At 47.2% G+C, this 21,343-nt stretch overlaps 1 protein-coding gene and 1 pseudogene across 1 annotated transcript; both read left to right on the top strand.

Moving 5' to 3' along the window:
* Positions 1–300: 300 nt before the first annotated feature.
* Positions 301–7,300, top strand: Rfk (riboflavin kinase). Its single transcript, XM_075973651.1, has 4 exons — positions 301–609; positions 1,404–1,555; positions 4,517–4,619; positions 5,694–7,300. The coding sequence occupies exons 1-4, from the start codon at positions 528–530 to the stop codon at positions 5,822–5,824; spliced, it is 468 nt and encodes a 155-aa protein (XP_075829766.1). The 5' UTR covers positions 301–527; the 3' UTR covers positions 5,825–7,300.
* A 10,304-nt stretch (positions 7,301–17,604) lies between these two features.
* Positions 17,605–20,753, top strand: LOC142850671 (ER lumen protein-retaining receptor 2 pseudogene; annotated as a pseudogene).
* The last annotated feature ends 590 nt before the right edge of the window (positions 20,754–21,343 follow it).

A 21,343-nucleotide genomic window follows, 5' to 3' on the forward strand; every position in this document is an offset into this window, starting at 1 on the left:
CTGAAACTCTTTTGTGAGCAACGCTCTCACCTTAGCCCAGTCTAAAAAAGGTGAAAAGGAGACAATTAGAGGCTGGACCACGGGTGAGGGCAAGGCCGTAACAGCAAGAGCGCCACCGCAATCGCAGGGGTTGGACCAGGCACGAAGGGGGCGGGGAAGGGAGCCGCGACTGGGGCGGGGCCACAGTGTTCGCTGGGCGGGGCCTTAGTCACGGGCTGGATGGTGATCGAGGGGCGGGGCGGGGCGAGAACTCTGGGCGAGGCCGCAACGGCAGAGGCGGGGCTATCGCGGGATTGCTACGGAAGCCGAACAGGTTCGTCGCGGTTGTCGCAGTTCCGGCGGAGCGTCCGCTGAGTTCTAGCCGCGGAGGCTGCTTTGCCGACAGGTACCGGTAGCGGTGGCTGTCCCGCTCCGCCAGCCCAGCTTCTGCAGGATCCCCGGCTGGCCCGGGCCCAGGCGCCGCACTCACGGCGGCTCCGCCGCAGCCGCGGAGCGAGGAGCAGCCCGCGTCCCCAGAGGTTGGCGTCATGAGGAGCCTGCCGTTCTTCTGCCGCGGCCAGGTGGTGCATGGCTTCGGCCGCGGCTCCAAGCAGCTAGGCATCCCCACAGGTGAGCGCGTCGTGGGGCCGTGGAGCCATGGGTCGTGGGGCAGGGGACCCGGGTAGCCGTGCTCCGCTAAGGCCGAGCTGCGGAGCCCAGTCCGGGAAGCTACTGCAGGTTGATTGGCCGAACTCTCAAACTGTTGAAAGTTCTGTTCTTCAGATGTTACGGTGTAGTGATCAATGACAACACGGGTAGTTCTGTGAGAGCCTACGTTTATTTGGTCTGACTACATAAGTTTTAATAGGTAAGACTTAACTGCCCGTCCTTAAAGATGATATCCGGACTGCTTCTTGACCCATTGAATCAGTCTTTCAGTTTGAGGTTTTGGTTTCTGTATTTTGAAAATAATAATCTTCTTATTATGAGTCACTACTCAGCCTACTAGGAGCGTTACGAGGAAAGCGCTGGGACTTTGTTTTAATTCTAACAGAAAGGGTCTCGCTCCGTTTCCCAGCTGCCACCTACCTACTCCTGAGCTCGGGAGATCTCTCATGGCCTCCTGAGTGACTAGAGATAAGGGCAATCTCCGATGAACCTCCCCGTTTATTTTATGTGTTTCTTTGCACTTGTACATTTCCGTCTGGCTTTTCTGAGATTTTCATACGCTTGCCTTGCGACTCATTCTTAATCTTGCGCCCGAAGAGGGAAAATCCAAGCCAGAATATATAGGGTTGGATTGGAAGTCTTAGAAAAGATCCTGGAAGTCGGAGTGTAACGATTCAGGCTAACCTTTTAATGTGATTTTAATCAATATTTAATATGAAACTTGTTATACTGAGTATCTGTTTACTTCTATTTAGCCAATTTTCCGGAACAAGTAGTAGACAGTCTTCCGGCTGATATATCCACTGGCATTTATTATGGTTGGGCCAGTGTCGGGAGTGGAGCCGTCCATAAAATGGTGGTGAGCATAGGATGGAACCCATACTACAAGAACGTGAAAAAGTCCATGGTAAGAGGCACATTTTGCTCTATTAAATGCATACAGAGCTCCTCAGCATACTTAAAGGGTTTCAGAGGAAAAAGCATCAGGCGTGGTAGTGTACTTCTCAAATCAGGAGTTCAAGAATAGCCTGGGTGACCTGGTGTGGTGTTACAAACCTTTAATCCCTGCACTTGGGGGGTGGAGGTAGGCGGATCTCTGAGTTCAGGGCAGACTGATCTACAGAGTGAATTCCAGGGATGTCAAGACTACTTGGAGAGACAAAAAACAACAGCAAAGCAAAAAGAATAACCTGGACTGGATGCTTCCCAATATTACGTCATTCCTGCTGTACCCCCAAGTGTTTATTTACTTTATTTGAATGGAAAATTTTTTCTCCGTGTTTGTACTATGTTTCCCTTTGAATAAAGTCTCCCGATCAGGGATATATAGTTGGATCAGGTTTTTGTAACAGTTTTCTGCTAACCTCTCTGCTTTTTGGTTGAGAAGTGTAATCCATTTAAATTAAATATTTTATATTTAATCATGTGTCTGTGTCTGTGTGGATGTACACATGGGCAGGTACCCATGGAGGCCAGAAAAGGAATTTGGATCCCTGGAACTGGAGTTGACTTTATGAGCTGACCAGTGTGGGTGCTGGGACCCAGACTCAGGTCTTCACATGCTCTTCACTGCTGAGCTGTGACCCCGGCCCTCCATTTAAAATTTAAAGTAACTGCTATGACCACACTGTTGGACATTCCTATAGTCCTAACACTTAGGTGGTGATGCAGGAGGATGACAAATATAATCTGGATTGTATTGTGAGACCCTACCCCCCAAAAAGAGTAATTGCTGGCAAAAAAGGGTTTCCATCATATTGCTTTTTGTTTTCAGTGTGTTCTTTTAGTGGGCATTCCTGTTTGCATCAATATTGCCTGTTTTATTAGTCATTTCCCTTTTTGGCACAGAAAAACTCGTCTCTACTTCAGCCTTTCTAGTGCTGGATGACAGATGCGGGCTACCGAGCGCTGAAACAATGTTTTTTTTTTTTTTTTTGTTTTTTTTTGTTTTTTTTTGTTTTTCCAGACAGGGTTTCTCTGTGGCTTTGGAGCCTGTCCTGGAACTAGCTCTGTAGACCAGGCTGGTCTCGAACTCACAGAGATCCGCCTGCCTCTGCCTCCCGAGTGCTGGGATTAAAGGCGTGCGCCACCATCGCCCGGCCTGAAACAATGTTTTTGTAATTGCACATGCACTTATATTTATCAGAAACAAAAATGAGATTTTATTGTTTTTTGAGACAGGGTCTTGCTGTGTAACCCTGCCTGGCCTGGAGCTCACAGATCCATCCTCCTGCCTCTGCCTCTGCCTCTGCCTCTGCCACTGTCACTCCTGTGCTGGGATAAGACATGCACCATCATGCCCAGCTCTTTTGTTTAAGACAGGGTCTTCCTATTTAGCCCAGATTGATCTGGAACTCACCAGATAGCCCAGGACCCCAAAATACTCATGCTTCTAAGTGTTGAACGTGGGCCACCAAACAGGCTCAAAAGGGAGGCACTTCACAAAGCATTTCATAAAATCTGTCTTTGCCATAGTTAGTGTTTCATTCAGAGTTTACTAACTTGGTTGTCTTTAGACACCTTCCTGAGTGGGGCTCAGCTTCATTCCTGGTCTCCATTGGTTTTTAAACATTGCTGGAACGCATATCCAGAGCCATAGCATACTAGGCCAGCATTCTGCTTAGCTGCCCTCCTAGCCCCTCTCTCCAAAATCACCTTGAGGATATAGTATTTTGGTTTTCCCCGCCCTGCTTTTCCCTATAGCTTAAATCCTTACTGGTTTTGAGTTAATCTTTTGTAGACACCAAGTGAAGAAGCAGTTAGTGGAAGAATTTTATTTTGAGACTTGGTCTTGCTGTGTAACCCCGGGTGACCTTGGACTCACAAGCCATCCTCTGCCTTAGGCTTCTGAGTGCCAAGGTGTCAGGCCTGTGCCAGTGCGCTGAATTTTTAACTTTGAGGAGTAATAAGAGTGGGTATGAGAGAGAATGTGTGCCCAGCGCTTCCCTCTAACTTGTGAAGATGGGGAAGAACGGGGCAGTAGCTGGGGCTTCTCCACTGCTCCTCAGGCTCTGAGCAGCCTGGAGGCACAGGCTTGCAATCTCAGTCCCCAAAGAGGCAGAACCTGGAGGAGCTCACAGCCACCTGGGCTGCAGCCAAGACTGTCTGGAAGACCCAGTTGGTAGTGGAGTGCTTACCCAGTGAAAGACAGACTATGGGTTTGATCCTTTGCAGGGAAAGGGAAGAGAGGACCATGCCTGGAGAAAAAGAGGATGAACTTTAGATTTTTTTATTTGTTTGTTTGTTTGTTTCGAGACAGGGTTTTTGTGTGTGTGTGTGTAACAGCCTAGCTGTCCTGGAACTAGCTGTTGTAGACCAGGCTGGCCTCGAACTCACGGAGATCCACGTGCCTCTGCCTCCCGAGTGCTGGGATTAAAGGCGTGCGCCACCACTGCCCAACTAGGTTTTTGTTTTTTAAAATTGGTTTTTCTCTGGGTAGAGGTTTCACACGCCTTTAATACCAGCACTTGGGCAGCTGAGGCAGGGGGGATTTCTGAGTTTGTAGAGCGAGTTCCCAGACAGCCAAGGCTACACAGAGAAACCCTGTCTTGAAAAACCAAAACCAGACAAAAATGGAAGTGGGTTTTCTTCCCCCTTTTTTGAGTCTAAGTCATATTTCAAGTGTATTTGGTTGGTTGTCTTATTATGTACATGCCTGATGTCAGAGGAGGGCAGAAGAGGGTGCTGGATCTCCTGGAAATGGAGTTAGACAGTTATCAGCCATCCTCTGGATCCTGGGAATCAAACCTGGGTCCTCTGGAAGGACAGCTCCTGCGTTTAGTTGATCATTGATTGAGCCATCGCTACAGCGCTCTTCCTCACCCTCTCCACACACACTATGGTAATCTTTTCAATACTTTGTTTGTAGGAAACTCACATCATACACACCTTCAAAGAAGACTTTTATGGCGAAATTCTCAATGTGGCCATTGTTGGCTACCTCAGACCAGAAAAGAACTTTGATTCTTTAGGTAAGAATTTATATTAATCTTCATTACTATTACAGCTGTTACTATGGTGGTCACAATGATAGGACATATATTTGAGCATTTAATGCATGATAGGCACTATTTTATTTTTTTGTTTTTCGAGACAGCGTTTCTCTGTAGCTTTGGAGCCTGTCCTAGAACTGGCTCTTGTAGCCCAGGCTGGCCTCGAACTCACAGAGATTTGCCTGCCTTTGCCTCCCAAGTGCTGTGATTAAAGGCGTGCGCCACCACCTCCCGGCTTAGCACTATTTTAACCATCATATACAAGTTAATCCCTTTGTCACCCACAGTAGCCGTGTGGGGTGTTGGTGTGCCTATCTCAGTGATAAGGAAATTGATCACAGGCATGAAGTAATTTGCCTTCGTCCATTTTCTGTTGGTCTGACTGAGTACAGGTGTTTATTTCGCGCATAGTTGGTGCAAGTTGGAGTCAAGAGTGATGCGATCATGTGGGCAGTACCTGGTGAGGGCCTTCTTGGTGCCTCATTGGGGGGACATCGCAGGGTGGATCAAAAGAGTCTCACTCCCTGGGCACCGCAGGGTGGATGGAAAGAGGGCTAGGAAGAGTCTCACTCCCTGGGCACTCACCATTCCACTGTGCTGTCATGGTCCAGTCACTTCCCAGAGTTTCTACTTCCAAATCCTTTCAGCCTTAGGAACTGTTCAGCACATGAATTCCAGGGCACACCCAAGCCATAGCAGTAGCTAGTGAGTGGTGGCACCTGCATCTGACCCTGCAAGGCTGACTAGGCAGTCGGTGCTGGAAGTGCAAGAAATAGTAGTTAGGAGATTTGTTTCTGGTATCATCAAGTGCCTGTTGGTATAGAAGGAGGATTCAAAACCCCAGGACGCGAAAGCTTTCTTTACAAGAGAACCCGTCATAGAGCTGACTTTCCCTGGAGAAAGACAAGGCTCTAGCATAGGTTGACCCCCTGTGCTTTGCCAGGGCTGTGGCGCTAGGGTGGCTAGCCTGTGCGTTGGGGGAGGGGGGGAGCTGAGCAAGAGGAATAAAATATATTTATTAGCAGCTTATATTTTTTCTTTTTTTTTCTCCAGAGTCACTTATTTCAGCAATTCAAGGTGATATTGAAGAAGCAAAAAAACAGCTGGATTTACCAGAACATTTGAAACTCAAAGATGATAATTTCTTCCAAGTTTCTAAAAGCAAAATTATGAATGGCCACTGATGAAAAGTGCCTTATCTAGCCCCTCGCTGTCGGGTCTCATTGCTTGTGATACAGTCTCACCTTGGTCATATTTTAGATCAAGCCTTTCCCTGTAGCTGTCAAGTGGTCTTCAGCTATTAACTCCATCATGTTATATAGTACTAAAAGATTCATTCAGAAATCAAGACTTTTTAAATGTAGTATGTGATGCTAGTGTCGTGTAGTGGAAATGAAGTCTGTATGAGTGTGGGTGGAAAAGCAAGTCTCTGTGGGAAATGAAGCCTGGTTCTAGTTCTCATAACCATGTGCACGGGCGCTGCTGAGCAGGGGCTTTTCCCGGGAAATGTGCCGCACAGAACTTACCCCGGGAGGAGAATCTATAGAGTGTATTTTTGTTATTTTGTGTATTAATATATTTTTGCAGAACTGCAAACTTGTGAGCTTTGAGTCACCGATTTCCCATAAGGTCACTTCCTTTAGTGTCCCAGTGTCTGTACAGAGCCACTTTAGCTGGAAGTGGTCGCACGTGTCCCTGCATCAGGGCACTTGCTTCTCTGCACAGATTTGTTTCATTTCCTTTTGAGACAGGCTTCCATTCTGTAGCTCCGGCTGACTTCAGACGATTCGTAGCGGTCCGCCTCTCTTTGCACTGGGATTAAAGGAACGCACCACCAAGCTTGGTTATCACACTTTCCTGAAAGGACACAAAATATTTGTTTTCTCCTTAGGGAAACCAATAAATGGCATATTATATGTCGCACATGTGAAGTGTGGTCCTATTGTTTTCAGTGGAAATGTAAGTCTATTACTCTGTATTGAACAGCTGTTTAAATATAATTTAATGATCATCTAAAGAGTCCTTGTAGTTTCAGAAGTGGAGAAGTTTTAGCTAAATAATATTTCTCAGTTTCCCCCTTACTCTAACTTTTTCGGTGGCTTGAGTTACTAAAGTTGAAATTGGATTACTGATCGTGTTGTGCCTGCAGCATTTTGAATCATTGTTTGCTGTGTGGCAATAGATTTGTTGTTGGGGAGGCCCTGCCTGGTGGGAGGGGCCATGTTAAAATATAAAGGCAATTTTAACAGTACACAGACGCACACATAGGGTGTGGTGTGGGATGGATGCTGGACAAGTGCTCTGTCACTGAGCCACATCCCTAGCCCTGAAAGTAGGATCTTTGATGTTGGAATTCCATACTTAACAGAAGCCTTCATTTTCAGTGGTTTGTGAGGCAAAGTTACTAACGAGCACGGAAGGTACGAGAGCAGATTTGTTTTTAGTAAGATAGCTCGCTGCTGTGTTTGGTTAAGTGTATGGGAGTGCATTGCTAATGTCATCTCACATTGTGTTACAGCCATTGCTTTGGAATTGTGTGGTTGAGAGGTTAGTGAATTCTCTGGACTTCTCTACTGTTGATGTATTATAAGAAATTATAGTACCACTTTGATTAGTCTGAATGTTTTCAGGCCTTGGAATAAATTTTGACTATGTGTTAATTTTCCTGTGGTGCATGTATGATATGACTAAGCCTTGCCTCCAAGCACACTCCCCGCCCCCAGCCCCTTTCGCTTTCCCAAGCTACCCTCCACCTCCACCCCCAGCCTTTTTTTTTTTTTTTTTTTTTTTACTTTCTGAGCCACAGTTTCTGAATCCCTGGCTGGGCTGGAATGCACAGAGATTCACCTGCCTCTGCCTTCTGAGTGCTGGGATCAAAAGTGTGCATCAAGCCTGGCCAAGATCCCCGCCCCCCCCCCCCCCCACACACATTAATGCTTTTTACATCTGTGTAGTTTACTCCCTGTGTAATTCTCAGACAGTCCTGTACGCATGGCTTGTGCCACCAGTCACACACTGATTGGGACATTCTTCCATCTTTGCCATATATAAGTACATTTCAGCACTCCTGAACTCTTCTGGGATGAATTAGCAGCTTGCATTTAGGGCACTTATGTAACAGGGTTGTGTAAGGACCAGTAGCTTAGACCTTAAGACCCCTTTGCTTTCTTGATGAAATTTCTATCGTTTTCCTGTTCCTCTTGTACCTGGAACAGATGTGAGATGGGTGGAAGACATTCAGCTTCACCTTTAGAGACTGAGCTGTGACACAGCAGTGCTTCCAAAAGGAGACGCCGTCCATCATAAGGACGAGTCAAACACTGGAGAGCGAGCTTTCCATCAATGGCAGGTGGTTTGGGAACTTGAAACGACTAGTGCATATAGAGAAAGAACGGTTGCTTAGCCACGCTACATGAAAGTCGGGGGAAGCCAGGAATGGTAGCATGCTCCTGGAGCTCCAGCACCGGGGAGGCTGAAACCAGGTCACTTCAGTCCGGAAGTGTGAGGAGCCCAGCCTGATGAGTGGGCGTGGGTGGGTCAGTGTAGTGCAGTGGGAGGGGCTATACTCGGCCTGTGATGCCCTGGCTTCAGCCCCCAGCCCCAGATCCGACACAATAACAGAGTTAAATTGTGTTATTTGGAAAGTGTTCAGAAAGTTGGGAAACAAGATGAACTTTTAAGTTGGCTTTTTGTTCTTTGTTTTGCTTTTGTTTTCGTTACAGGATTTTACTATGGGTATAGTCCAGGCCCACTTGGGATTCGCTGAGGTCATTAAGCCTCAGCCTCCCAAGTGCTGGGGTTATGTGTGCTCTACTGTGCCTGGCCTCAGCAGCAAATACTCTGTTGTGCTACAAACCAAACCTCAAGATTCATGCAAGGCCAGCAGTCTTGCCAACTGAGTTACACCCTCAAACTCCTGAACCCTCAATCTTACTTATTTGTGGTGAGAACATTTAACATATTTTAGGATGAGTTCTAATTTGAGGTGGCGTTTCTCTTGCAGACCCTGAACTCTCAGAGGTCCGTGTGCTTCTGCCTTCTAAGTGCTAGGACTGAAATAGTGTGCCACCATACCCAGCTTAGGTTGGTTGGCTTGCGTCCTATTTTGTGTACACCTGTATGTGTGTATGTTGTGTGTGTACCACAGTAGGCAGGTGAGTGTCAGGGAGCCATCATATGATTTCATTCTCTTCCACTAAGTGGGTCCTTGGGTTGAATTCTCATTGTCAAGCTTGGCATCAGATGCCTTTATCCATTGACCATTTTATTGGCATGGATTCTAACTTTTTAGAGATAGGGTCTTGTTATGTTGCTCAGACTGGCCTTGAGCTTAAAATCCTACCTAGAACTCCCAAGTGCTGGGTTTACAGGTGTGTGCCACTGTGGCTGAAGCATGAACATTTGACCTGGTTTTGATCAGTCAACCTGCTTCTTCCTTTGGAGGTTCATGTTCTCCAATTTCGCACTAACAGCTTCACTTTATCCATTTTTATTTTATGTGTATGAGTGTTTGCTTGCATCAGTGACTACATACCACATGTGTGCAGTGCCCAAGGAGGCCAGAAGAGGGCGTCATATGTCCCGGGAGTTGTGTTGTAGTTTTTGAGCCACCGAGTGAATACTGGAAATTGAACCCAGGTCCTTTGGAAGAACAACCAATACTCGTAACTGCCGAGACATCTCTTCAGCTCCCCACCCCCCAGTAATTTCATTTTTTACACAGTGTATTCAAGAGCTACATTTAATGTTTTGGGATATAAAGATTGGAAGTCACTTTAGGGCATGAGGTGTGGGTTCTGTCCAGAGGCAGGTACACCAGTTTCTACTCGGCAATTTCGGTTCTTTTAGACTGCTGTGAGTTTCCCATGACTTTCTGGGGCTGAGCAGGGAGTTGTTTTACTTTAAGGTTTGGAGGCATTTCATAGTAAAGGTTGCCCATGAAGTCTTTGTGTCAGATGAAGGGTGTGTCTGTGAGTGAGAGAGAGATCTAGTTCCTTAAGTCAACAGAACCTGATACTAATGTTCTGAGAGTTAGCATATTTCAGAGTTGAACTTTTCCCTTACTATGATTACTTGCTTTGCTTTCTCTTCCTGTGGATTTCCTTAAATATATATATATATATATATATATATATATATATATATATATATATATATATCCATCCCTCTTAGAGACTAGAGGGCAGTCTATTGTGTGTACTGGAGACTGGGGTTGAAGTCTAACAAAACCTACAAAAAGGGCCCAGTACTTCATCTACTGACCAGTGTTGGTTTGAGTTTTTAGAGAAAGTCTCCATTGATTGGAACTTGTGATCCTGTATGAGTGTTGAAAGTGTCTATGTCTGAAACATGGGTGGATGTGTGTGTGTTCCCATGTCAGAATATACTGAATAATTAAAAAGTTAAAAAAGTATTATATCAATTTAGCCAATTCTGTTTTGTTTTCCAGTTTACCAAACAGTTTTGTTTTCCACTGATAGCTGGCCATTGGCAGTCACTTGTCCTTTTGTTCCAGTCTCACTTGCTGAGATCACATACATTTTACGCGGATGTGCATGTGTGCATGGCAGAGGTGATGGGGAGGAAGAGAGACAAGGAGGCCTCACTGGAGGCAAAGGCACAGGGCTGATCGAGTTGCAAGCTGGAGTCTGGAGTTCTCTGCCCGGTGGTGCCTCCATGAGCCAGGTAGTCCGATGATAAACCACACAGGCAGGTCGTCACAGTTCAGGTGTGCTTTTCATGGGGTCCAGGTAAGACCCTTCGTTGGTCTTGTGTGCAATCCGTTCTCAGGCTTTTCTGATCCGGCTTTAGTGTGTTCCCATGTGCCCACTTGTTCCCAGCCCAGTCTACTTTGGTAAGTTTTTAAGTTTCACTTGTTTTTCTTTTTCTTTTTTGTTTGTTTTGTTTTTGTTTCTCGAGACAGGATTTCTCTGTAGCTTTGGAGCCTGTCCTGGAGCTAGCTCTTGTAGACCAGGCTGGCCTCGAACTCACAAAGATCTGCCTGCCTCTGCCTTCTGAGTGCTGGGATTAAAGGCGTGCACCACCACCGCCCTGCAAGTTTCACTTGTTGGTCCCTGTCGCATAATGAGACTGAAATCCCTCCTGCCCCTCCCTGCCTTCCACATCTGAAACAGTGCAGTTAGAGATGACAAGGAGGCCAGGCAATGGGCTTTGTTCATCCCTCCGGCAACTGTGTCTGCCTAGGTTGGGATTGGGATGTGAGGTTTGCACGTCGTTCTGTTTAGATCTGTCACAGAGAACAGTGCACAAAGACAGAGGTGACCTTTCCATTTTCAGTATACGGTGGGAGGGGTTGGGGAGGCAGGTGCCTGCTTCTTAGGGACCGGACAGATGTGGCTAAAAGACAGATCCTCAGAGACCTCGCTCAAAGATGGCTGCCTCTAATGAAGAAGTGGCGGAGAAGAAGGGCAGAGGAACGGATTCCAGAATCCCGGGGTCTGAAAAACCTCTTGGGAGTCTTTTGTTAAAGGGGGCACTGCACACTAGGGATCTTACAACTGAATTGCTTCAGAAGCGAAAACATACAGAGAATTCACTTTCTTTAGAGACTTCAGAGTCCTTAGCCAGGTAGGTTTGGCCTTTTCCCCCAACCCAGGGCTTTTCAAACCATGCATCACATAAGCAGGTGTGGTGGCACACTCCCAACCAAGGAAGTGGAAGCTGAAGGATCAGAAGTTCAAAGTCATCCTGGGCTGCAAAGCCAGTTTGAGGCCAGCCTGGGTTGCATAAGATTCTTCCATTAATTAATTAATTCTTTAATTAATTAAATATGAAAATCAAGCCAGATATACTGGTACATACCTATAAGCCTAGTACTTGAGAAGCTGAGGCAGAAGGGTCTGGAATTCAAGGGCAGCCTGGGCTTGTATCAAAAGGCAAGGTGTCGCGGCACACACCTTTAGGCAGGCATATCTCTGTAAGTTTGAGGCCAGCCTGGGCTATATAGAGCCTGTGTCTCAAGCAAACAAGACCAATGAAAAGTAAAATACAGATATCCAGTTTTTAGCTGGACAAAGAAACCATCCAGATTTACGCTGCAAGGGGAGCCACAAAAGCAATGAAGGGTGGATGGAGAAAAGTTTCAGGCCCTGGCTAGGAAGAGAGAGATTCTCAAACATCAGCACAAAGCTCCTCCGTGATTCTGCTGAGCCCAGGTGGGTATATCACACTCCAGCTGCAGACATCATCAAGGAATCTGCATGCAATCGCGTTCTGATTCCGTCGAATTTGATGTGTGTCTTTGTTCCAAGAACAGATTGATGCTAACAGCACCATTAAAGTGATCCTTATGAGCTTGCTGGCCTGAGCCCTGGGTTCTAGAGTCCTTTCGACAACTCCACAATACCTTTTAGCTCCTGGGATTTCATTTGCTTCCACCCAGCTGTCCGACCCAGTCCATAACCTGCTCTGTTCACACAGCTCTCGTTTCCATCTCTAGGCTAAAGTCCAGGTGGTTACTACTTCCTATAAGGTGCTGGTTGGCTGGACTCAAGGAGAGGAATGCCACACGATACAACATTGTCCTTGTGGGGGCATAGAAAACACCCCAAAACTGTGACACATATTGAGTGATGTCAGACTTCACAGCTTCAAAACTTTCTGTATTCCTGCTTCTCAGCCTTTTCTTCCCTGAAGCACATCATAGAAACTAGACCCTCTTTTCCAGCAAGCTTAAAACTCAAGTTAGTACTCCAACCGCCCTCTCTCCGCCTTTCTGTCTAGGAGACGGTCGTAAAGAAGTTTTCTGTGCTGGGGTGGGCAAGTCCATAGTATTTCCATCACTGGGGATGCCGAGGCAAAAGGATATAGGCAAAAATAGGAGAGAAGAAGTTCTCTGACTGGTCAGTTTCTAATAGGTGTGGTATTTTACACACACACACACACACACACACAGTCTCTGCCTCCATGGTTCTTTCCTCAGAACTCCTACCAACACAAGTCATAAAAACTCGGATTTCTTCTTCTGGTAAGGGCTATATAAACTCTTCCCCTCCTTTCTGCACTAGAGATGACCGTAACTCATCACCCGTTCTTGTCCGATAGGTTGGTCATAAGACCCTTCTCACCCTGGAGGGCTACTGCCCCCATCACAGTGGGAGGGATTCTGAGTAGAGATTCAGGAACGCCAAGGTTCACACCTTGTTGTTGGCCTTCCCCACCAGTCTATTCGAATTGGATCATACCATTTTTGTCCAGTTACATTAAAACTTTTTTTCTTTTTTTATTGATTCTTTGTGGATTTCACATCATGCATTCCGATCCCACTTATCTCCCCGTCCCCTTGCATCGTCCCTCTGACCTTGCAACTCCCCCCAAAACAAAACCAAATTTAGAAGAACCATAACCAAACAAAGCAAAGAGAAAACAAAACAAAACAAAACTAAAAACAGCAGCAACAACAAAACAAAAAGAAGAAGAAGAAGATCATAGAAGCTGTCATACGGCCCAGGAGGCAGAGTTTAGCCTTTAGTCCATCCATCTTTCCTTGCAAGTGTTCTTTGCCATGAATTGGTCTGGGCTGGAGGCCTCTGGCTTCTGCTACACCACAGGCTCTCATTGGGGCTCCTCTTGGATATTCTGTTGTTGTCCTGTCTCGTGGAGATTCTGCTGCTTTGGATCTGTAGGTTCATCCCCTTCACATGCTCCAAAAGTTCATAGATTCAGTGGCTGCTGGGGTGGGCCGACTCACAGCTCTGGTTCTGGGCCTGGGTGGTAGCTGGGGTGGTCAGCTCGCTAGCTTTTCCTCATTGTAACTGCCCGGCGAGCTCTGCAGCACTGTCTCCGTTAGCTGACCCGGTGCATCCTACAGCAACGAGGGGGCCAGTTTTCCTGCTCTAGATCCCCCAGATCCTGACCCCCCTCACACAGGTTGCCTGTCTACCGCTTTGCTCAGGCAAGATGCAGCACACCCCCCGCCCCCCTCCGTCCAGGTTGTTGTAGGGGGCATACAGTGGAGTGGGGTCAGCTCTCCTGCCCTCAGGGCTGGCTCACCTGTGACCCCAACAACAGGGTCGGATCTGTGCTGCCCAAGTGGGGTTCAGAGCCTGTGTGCTGTCACAGTTTTGGGCAGGGCGAGTTCTCTCACTCTCCTGACCATGGGGCCAGCTGTCTCGCCTGCCACAGGTAGCCAGGAATGGAGGAGGAGGAGGGAGGGCATCTTTCCCTCAGCATGCAGACAGGCCAGGGGTATGGGGTCAGCTCTTCTGCTCTCACACCTCCAGGGTCAGCTCATCTGTGCCCCTGACGACAGAGTCAGCTCTAGTGTGCTTCTCAGGTGAGCTGCATGCCTGTGCTGAGGAGTAGGGCCATCTTTCCTGAGTTGGGGGAGGCTCGCCCGCCCGTGAGGGGTAGGGTCAGCTCACTGCAGCTAAGAACGCATTTTGTTTTCTTCTGGCTTGGGAGCAGATCGCTGCTAAGGGTTCTGAAAGAGGGGTGTCTTATTACTCGATCTGCTAGGAAATTGAGTAAAAAGAAATGTCTCATGGTTGGGTTACTTGAAACCATTCATTATTTTGCTTTTTGTAGGGCGAAGAAAAGGCTTTGTTGAAAGAAGCTGAGTGTGTCTTTGTTTCCAGATTTTAAGTTTATCTGGAAAATTAAATCTCCTTCTCCCTCCCCCGTGTAATCTGACTCCACAAATCCTGGAAAAACAGTAGGCTCCCAGTTGGGGAGAGCACTGATCAACAAAAGCAGTCATTAAGACGTTGTCATGGTAGGGGGGTGAGTGAACTGCAAACCAGGAGCCTTGTGCAAGCTCCCGTTCTGCTGGGAGGGTGACAGCTCAGTGTCCCCCTCACAGCTGACAAGGAAAGCAGCTCAGAGAGTTGCTCGAGAGTCACAGTAGGAAGTACTAAGCCCCAAACTCATGAATAGGGACTCTCCCCGTGTATCACCCAGCAAGCTTTCCCAAAGAGAAAGAATGCTGTGAAGGAACGGAGTGCGATAAGATGATTGGAGTGGAGGCAGTTTGTCAAGCCAGCACCCGGCCAGTATCTATGGACACTGGTGGAATTTTCTTACGTGTGTGTGTGTGTGTGTGTGTGTTGCTTTTTATGCCTGGCTGCGTCCAGTGAGTAGTCTTGGACCTGGTCACCACATTTCATACATACAAACCTTGTTCTGAGCCAGGGGACGCATGGGTCACCAAGGAAAAATAGGGAACATTGGATGTTCAAAGGTTAGAAAAATTGATTACAATATCTTCTTTCTAGATTGGTTAATTGCAAGCAGGCTGATTACACAGTCCATAGTTCTAATAGACCTCAAAGCACAGTGTTAAGTTGGGTTCAGGTTGGGTGAAAGTTTGATTTGTAAAGACCAACTTTAAGCAGCATTTCTCAGCACACGGTTCCCATAATGTGTGCCTGTTATCCCAGCACAGGGGAAACTTGAGGCAGGATGCTTCGGAGTTTGGGGCTGGTGTGGATCACATCGCTAGGGAAAGGGCAGAAGAGAGAGATTTATTTTTGTATCTGGCAGTATAAGAGGAAAGTCTAAAGGGTTCAACTGTGAAAAAATTCCACGTACAGTCACTGGTGGCCTCGTTTCTCTTCTGCTGTGATCTAATATCCTGACTTACATTCCCCAGGGGGTACAGTCCATACAATGGAGGAGACGTGGTGGCAGAAGCCTGAGGCCAGACAGTCACATTGCCTTGGCAGTGTGGAATTCCTCCAGCAAGGCTCCAACCCCTCTAGGTTCTATCATCTCCTTAAACCCACCACCAGTTAGCCAACCTTCTGAATGCTGGAATTTACAGGCGTATGGTTCCACACCCTTTTCTTCTTTGTAGTATTGGGGACTGGATGCAGGGCTCCTGCATGCCGGTAAGCACTGTATCATCGGAGGTATTTCCCAGTCCCTACTACTTGGTCATTTTTCTATAAAGGACTTAGCATCTGAGGGCTTACAGGTCTATGGAAACCTTTATGTCAATTTCCAGAGAACAGAAAGGATGACTGTGAGACTGTCCGTGTCACTGCGGGTAGTAGTGAAACCCACAGCTGTGCTATATTGCGGTCCTATTACCTGTGCTGCCGGCCACGGTGGTGCAGGGTTATAATCCCAGCACTTACAGGTGGAGTCAGGAAGATCAGGAGTTCAAGGCCAGCCTCAGCTACTTGACACACAGTCGCAAACAACACCAATCAACTAAACAAACAAAAAGAAAAGGAATTATTACTGGAGACCACGGTGGTGGGGGGGGGTGTCTATCTGTCTATCTGTGTGGGGAGGCATGATTAGCATGATAACAAGAGGACAACCTTGTGAGAATAAAGGCAAAGCTTTAACTGAAACCTCAGCTTCTGAGTAGAGAAGAGTCAACACCAACCAGAGAGCCAGCCACTCTGAGACCTGAGACTGCTCTCACTGACTTGCACCTGACACCCGCCATCTTGCAGACTCCAGCTCTAGCTGCTGTCGTTGCCACAGGACCTGAAGGAACCACCAGCCCTCTTTAAATCGGGGCATTGAAAGGCCCTTTCCTGTGTCATGATGCTGGCCAAGATGAGGGGTGATCTGGGAAGCCACTGGCAGACTTCTTCTCAGGCATACTGGGAAGCAAAATAGATTACTGTTACCTCGACCGGATTCCTGCACTCCCTCCAAGCCAGCTTTTCCCAGAATGCTAGTCAGCACAGGAAAAAGCCTGCTAGGCCAATGCTTATGTAGTCTGCTAGGGGGTGGGAAGGGGTACTGAGGAGTGGGCGGTAGTGAGTAGCCACCTGGATCTGCAGGCCTCATCTTTGTTCAGCCCCATTCTGTATAACATAACAGAAGTCCCCCCTCCCGTCCCCCCCAACCCTTGCCCCAGTCTGGTCAGAGCCTCTCACCGGCTGAGATGCAAGAACTCCAGCACAGTTCCCATTAGCCAACATAGGCAATATTCCTTTCAGTGTGGATACATACTTCAGTTTAAAAGAGCCAAGAACCAGGCTGAAGGCCTGAAGGGAGGTGACCTTGGGTGGGGCCTCAGGCAGGCACTCCTGAGCATCTCCAACCGGGTGTTTAGTGAAAATACCCTTCATTTTTTTACCCTTGCGTTCTAATCCTGGCAGGTGCCCTCAGAAAGCCACCATCTTCTGTAGGTTCTTGGCGACTCTGACCATCCCACACACTCTCTCCGGGAGACAGAGGAGTGACTCAGAGAAGCCCACGCCTTTCTGAGTATCTCTCTTCCTCCTTAACCCCTCTGTTGAATCTACATAGTTAAGTGACCTTAATAACATTCATTTATTTGTGTGGGGCCTGGCTGCCATGGAGACAACCAGATACTTCCTGTCTGCGAGGCCCTTTCCACAGAAGGGAATTTGTCTTTATACCTTAAATCTGCTGAAAAACCCATGGTGGGGGAGATCATAGGCTCTAAGGGGAGGATCTTACTGTTTTTTGCTTTGTGAAGTGGGCATGCTTTCTAAATATTCATAATTCTACCCACAGACAAGTACTGTGATGAGAATAGGTGATGGTTGAGCCCTAACTGGGACATCTACATCACTCGCTCTGGAGCCTGGAGAATATTGTGACGGGGGAAGGGGGGGACGGGACGGACAGACGATGACACGTAAGAGTCAGAAGCTGAGGTGGGGGAGCACTGTGAAAAGCTGTCTTCTAGGCATGGCATGGCCACTGGACTCATGACGTCAAAGCATCTGTGGTGACCTGGACAAGAGGCTGGTGATGTGGCTCAGCAGGGAAAGGCGCGTGGCTGTGTGCCCGGGACCTGTGTGGTGGAAGGAAAGAACCAATCACTGCAAGTTTTCTCTGACCTCTAACACAAGGTGATGTGCAAATGTGCCCTGTGGCCTGCGCAAGGCTGGAGTCAGCAACATTCCATCACTACTGGCTCTCCGGCTCCTGAGGCCTCACTCCTTCCCGAGGGGAATACTGCAGTTAATAATGGTCACTGGGGAGAGGTAGTCATTTCTTTAGTCGCGTGGACATGGATAAGTTGCTCGTGCTCCAGCAAATGATCCTCAACCCATGCAGGTGTAAGCATCTTTTATTAAATTCAGCTGGTCACCCTGAAAAATAGAGCCTTAAAAGGGGACCTACTGGGAAGGAGATGGGATTCGATAACAGTGTGTGTGAAGGCAATAAAAGAAAGAAACAGGGAGGGTAAATATTAAAATGCATTACACATATGCATGAAATTGCCAAAGAATAAATTTAAAAGCAGAAATGTTGCTCCTTTTCTCTTTTTTGACCTGACTCAGGAGGTAGCCGATGAGATGACAATCGGAGAAAGCAGAGCCAGAGCCTTTGGAGTAGCACAGGGGGCTGAGACATGTCCTGTACAATAGATGGGGCCCTGCTGATTCCCCGAAAAGTTGGCTTGTGGCTAGGAAAAGAGAAAGGCATTAAGCAAACGCTACTGATGGTGTTGGAATTCTTGATTCTGAGCTGACAAAAGACTTCAACCAGACGCCAGAGTAAAGACTCTTTAATGTTCTCATGTTCCCACAATTTTCCCATCCCATCCTGCCCCAGAATCAGCTCTCAGTGGAGACTTTGCTTCAAACTACAGGTGTCCGCAGATGATCTGACAGCTACCCTCCCCCACTCTTCTTGTTTATAACTAAGACCAGTTTTAATCTGGTGTAGTGCCTGCACTTGGGAGGCTGAGGCAGGAGCCTAGGTTACAGGGCAAAACCCTGTCTCAAGAAGCCAAAGCAGAAAAAAGAAAAAGAAGGAAGAGCAGGAGGAGGAAAAGAATGTGCACCGAAGTGTGTAGGGGAAAGGTCACTGTGCTAAACAAACATTGCTCTCTGCAAGGCTGAATGACTAATTGCTGCGAGCTGGGACGTTATGGGTTGGGAGCTAATATAGTAATGTAATATAGTCAGTCCCCTTAATTGCCAGTTATTGCCCGTGTCTCCGTGTGATCTAATGTCCTCGTAACTGAGGCAGTTTAAAAAGAGGAAAAATCTCAGGCACACGAGAACTGTGTCCCCCCACCCAGCACAATTAAGACCCTATTTTCTTCCCAGCTCTAAACCTGTAAACTTCTAGAAGTATTATCAGAAACCCTGTTTACGGGTAAAGCTCTAACCCTGCCAGTCTTAGCGGCACATGGTTTTATTTGCTCAGACATTTCCATCCGAGACATCTCTGGGATCCCTCACTCATTTCACTTATCAAAGGCCAAAGGCGGTGAAGAGGTGGGGGATGGGGTTCCTCTGAAACTTTCTTGATCTGTCACTTAAGAGTCACCAAGATGTCACGATGGCTGGGGCTGAAACAATTACTTGTGACTCTCCCTCGAGGAGTCCATGAGCACACCGGGGTATGCCCTACATGTTGTTCCTGTGCCCTGGAAGTACATACCCCGGTGTGGGTGTGTCTCTTCTATCAGAGGGCTTCTCTTTCTCCTTACACTCATGCTTAAAGTCTAAGTTAAGTTACCTTTAATAAAATCTCCAACCCTGTGTCAGATGGCTAGTTCCAAAATTCTTGACCCAAACCTTGATTTGATAGGGGTCAAGCAAGGTCTTTAGAAGACTAGGGGACTCTCCCTGTTGCTGAAAAGGACAACGTGGAACTGTCTTTGTTCCCACAGCATGGACGTGACTATTGGTTAAATCCCATTATTGTGTACAAATAGAGCCCCCAGTGTCCACCACCTGGAAGACTCATTGTATAACATCCGAGGCCTACAGCAGAGATTTCTCTGTGCTGCAACCTGCCCACTGGATGTGTCTATTCCGTGTGAGAACTATGTGTGTGTGTGTGTGTGTGTGTGTGCATATGCATGTGTGTGTGTTGACAAGAACAATTTTACTGAGGGGGACAAGGCCCTGGGAGAGAGTCACATGTTCATAAAACCATCATGTAAATATTGCCCTCTTAAGATATTTGATTCCCAGTCTTTCTAGCAGTTAGGAATGGCCAGATGACCAAGTTCAATATGTCTTTCATTCTGGATCAGTGATACTCAAACTTTCTAATGCTGTGACCCTCTAACGCAGTTCCTTACACTGTGATGATCCCCAACTAGAAAACTATTTCATTGTTACTCTGTAGATGTCACTTTGCTACCTCCATGAATCGTAACATAAATATCTGATATGCGACCCCTACAGGTTGAGAAACAATGGCCTAGAGGTGACGATTTTCATTTTTGTAACCACTCAACAAAAGTTTGCGTGTGTTGGGACCAGAGAGGTGGTTTAGGGGTAAATGCACTTGCACCAAGCCGGATCACCTGAGTTTGATCCCCAGAACCCAGATGATTTAAGGAGAAAACCGACTCCTGTAAATTGTTCTCTGACTTCTACAGATTTGCTACATGTGTACAACACGTACTGTAAAAAGAAATGTAAAACAACTGATCTGTTGTCGCTTCCTCTCTCGGGGCTGTCACTGCGACCTGAGTCGCTGCCAAGCCTTGAGGCCGCCGCGCCGACCACCACCGCGCCAACCACCACCGTCCTGAACATCTTCCGGCCGACTGGGGACGTGTCCCACCTGGCGGCCATTGTCATCCTACTGCTGAAGATCTGGAAGACACGCTCCTATGCGGGGTATTTCTGGGAAAGGCCAGCTTCTGTTTGCATTGCCCGGATCTTTTTACTTCATCCATTTCACTCTATAACACATCTAGGAAGCTTATCTCCATTGCTTGTTCCTGTGCCACGGTGTACCTGATCTACATGAAATTTAAGGCCCCCTAAGATGGAAATTACGATACCCTCCAAGTGGAGTTTCTGTGGTTCCCGTGGGAGGCCTCTCATTTCTAGTCAATCATGACTTCTCTCCTCTTGAGTCCTTAGGGACCTTCTCCATCTGTCTGGAGTCAGTGGCCATCCTTCCACAGCTCTTTATCAACAAGACCGGGGAGGCTGAGACCATCACCGCCCACTACCTCTTCCTGGGCCTCTCTTGTGCTCTGTACCTCGTCCACTGGATCTGGCACTTCTGCTACGAGGGTCTCTTTGGTCTCATTGTTGTGGTGGCTGGGGCCGTCCAGCCCATTCTCTACTGTGACTTCTTTTACTTATACATTACTAAAGTACTCAAGGGAAAGAAACTCAGTCTGCCAGTGTAAGTGCCAAAGACCACGAGCAGCCTCTGTCCTTCAGGGTGCTCGGACAGGATTCTCACCACAGCGAGAGCATGGATGCTCAGTGAGGGGGGGGGCAGAGGTGGCTCCTGTTGCAGCCGCTCTCTGTGGGGATGCAGAGGAAGGGACCAGGAGGCTCTGTCCACTGCATCCTGCCTTAGCTTTGTATTACTATGTACAAAGAGTCTTTTTTTTAATACAAAGAAAATTAATGCTGTGTTAATAAATTCAATGTGTAGATGAATTGGGGCAGTTCCAAAAGTGAAAGTTTTGTATAGAATAAGTACAAACCTTTTTTATTTTTTGAAAATTTGTTGAGATGGTTGCTTCTTTGTGTCTACAATGAAATTATACTCAACACTTGGTAGGTGATTCAAACATCTGTCAAATTGCCATGCTATTTATTTCATTTTTTACCAAAAGATGAGTTGTGTTTGTCTGAAATCTGAGACACCATGTTCCATTTGGTGTTTTTGCTCAAATCAGTCCTCATTGCCCTGAAAATCCTTCCCCAGATGTCAAAACACCACACTTCAGGTCCGCGAGAGTGGCTGGCAAGGCCTAGAGTTTTCATTATCAACACATCAGGTTCCCAGTGGAAACACTGTCAGCTGATGCT

This window comes from Microtus pennsylvanicus, chromosome 5 (assembly GCF_037038515.1).
Source record: "Microtus pennsylvanicus isolate mMicPen1 chromosome 5, mMicPen1.hap1, whole genome shotgun sequence".
Classification (NCBI taxonomy): Eukaryota; Metazoa; Chordata; class Mammalia; order Rodentia; family Cricetidae; genus Microtus; species Microtus pennsylvanicus.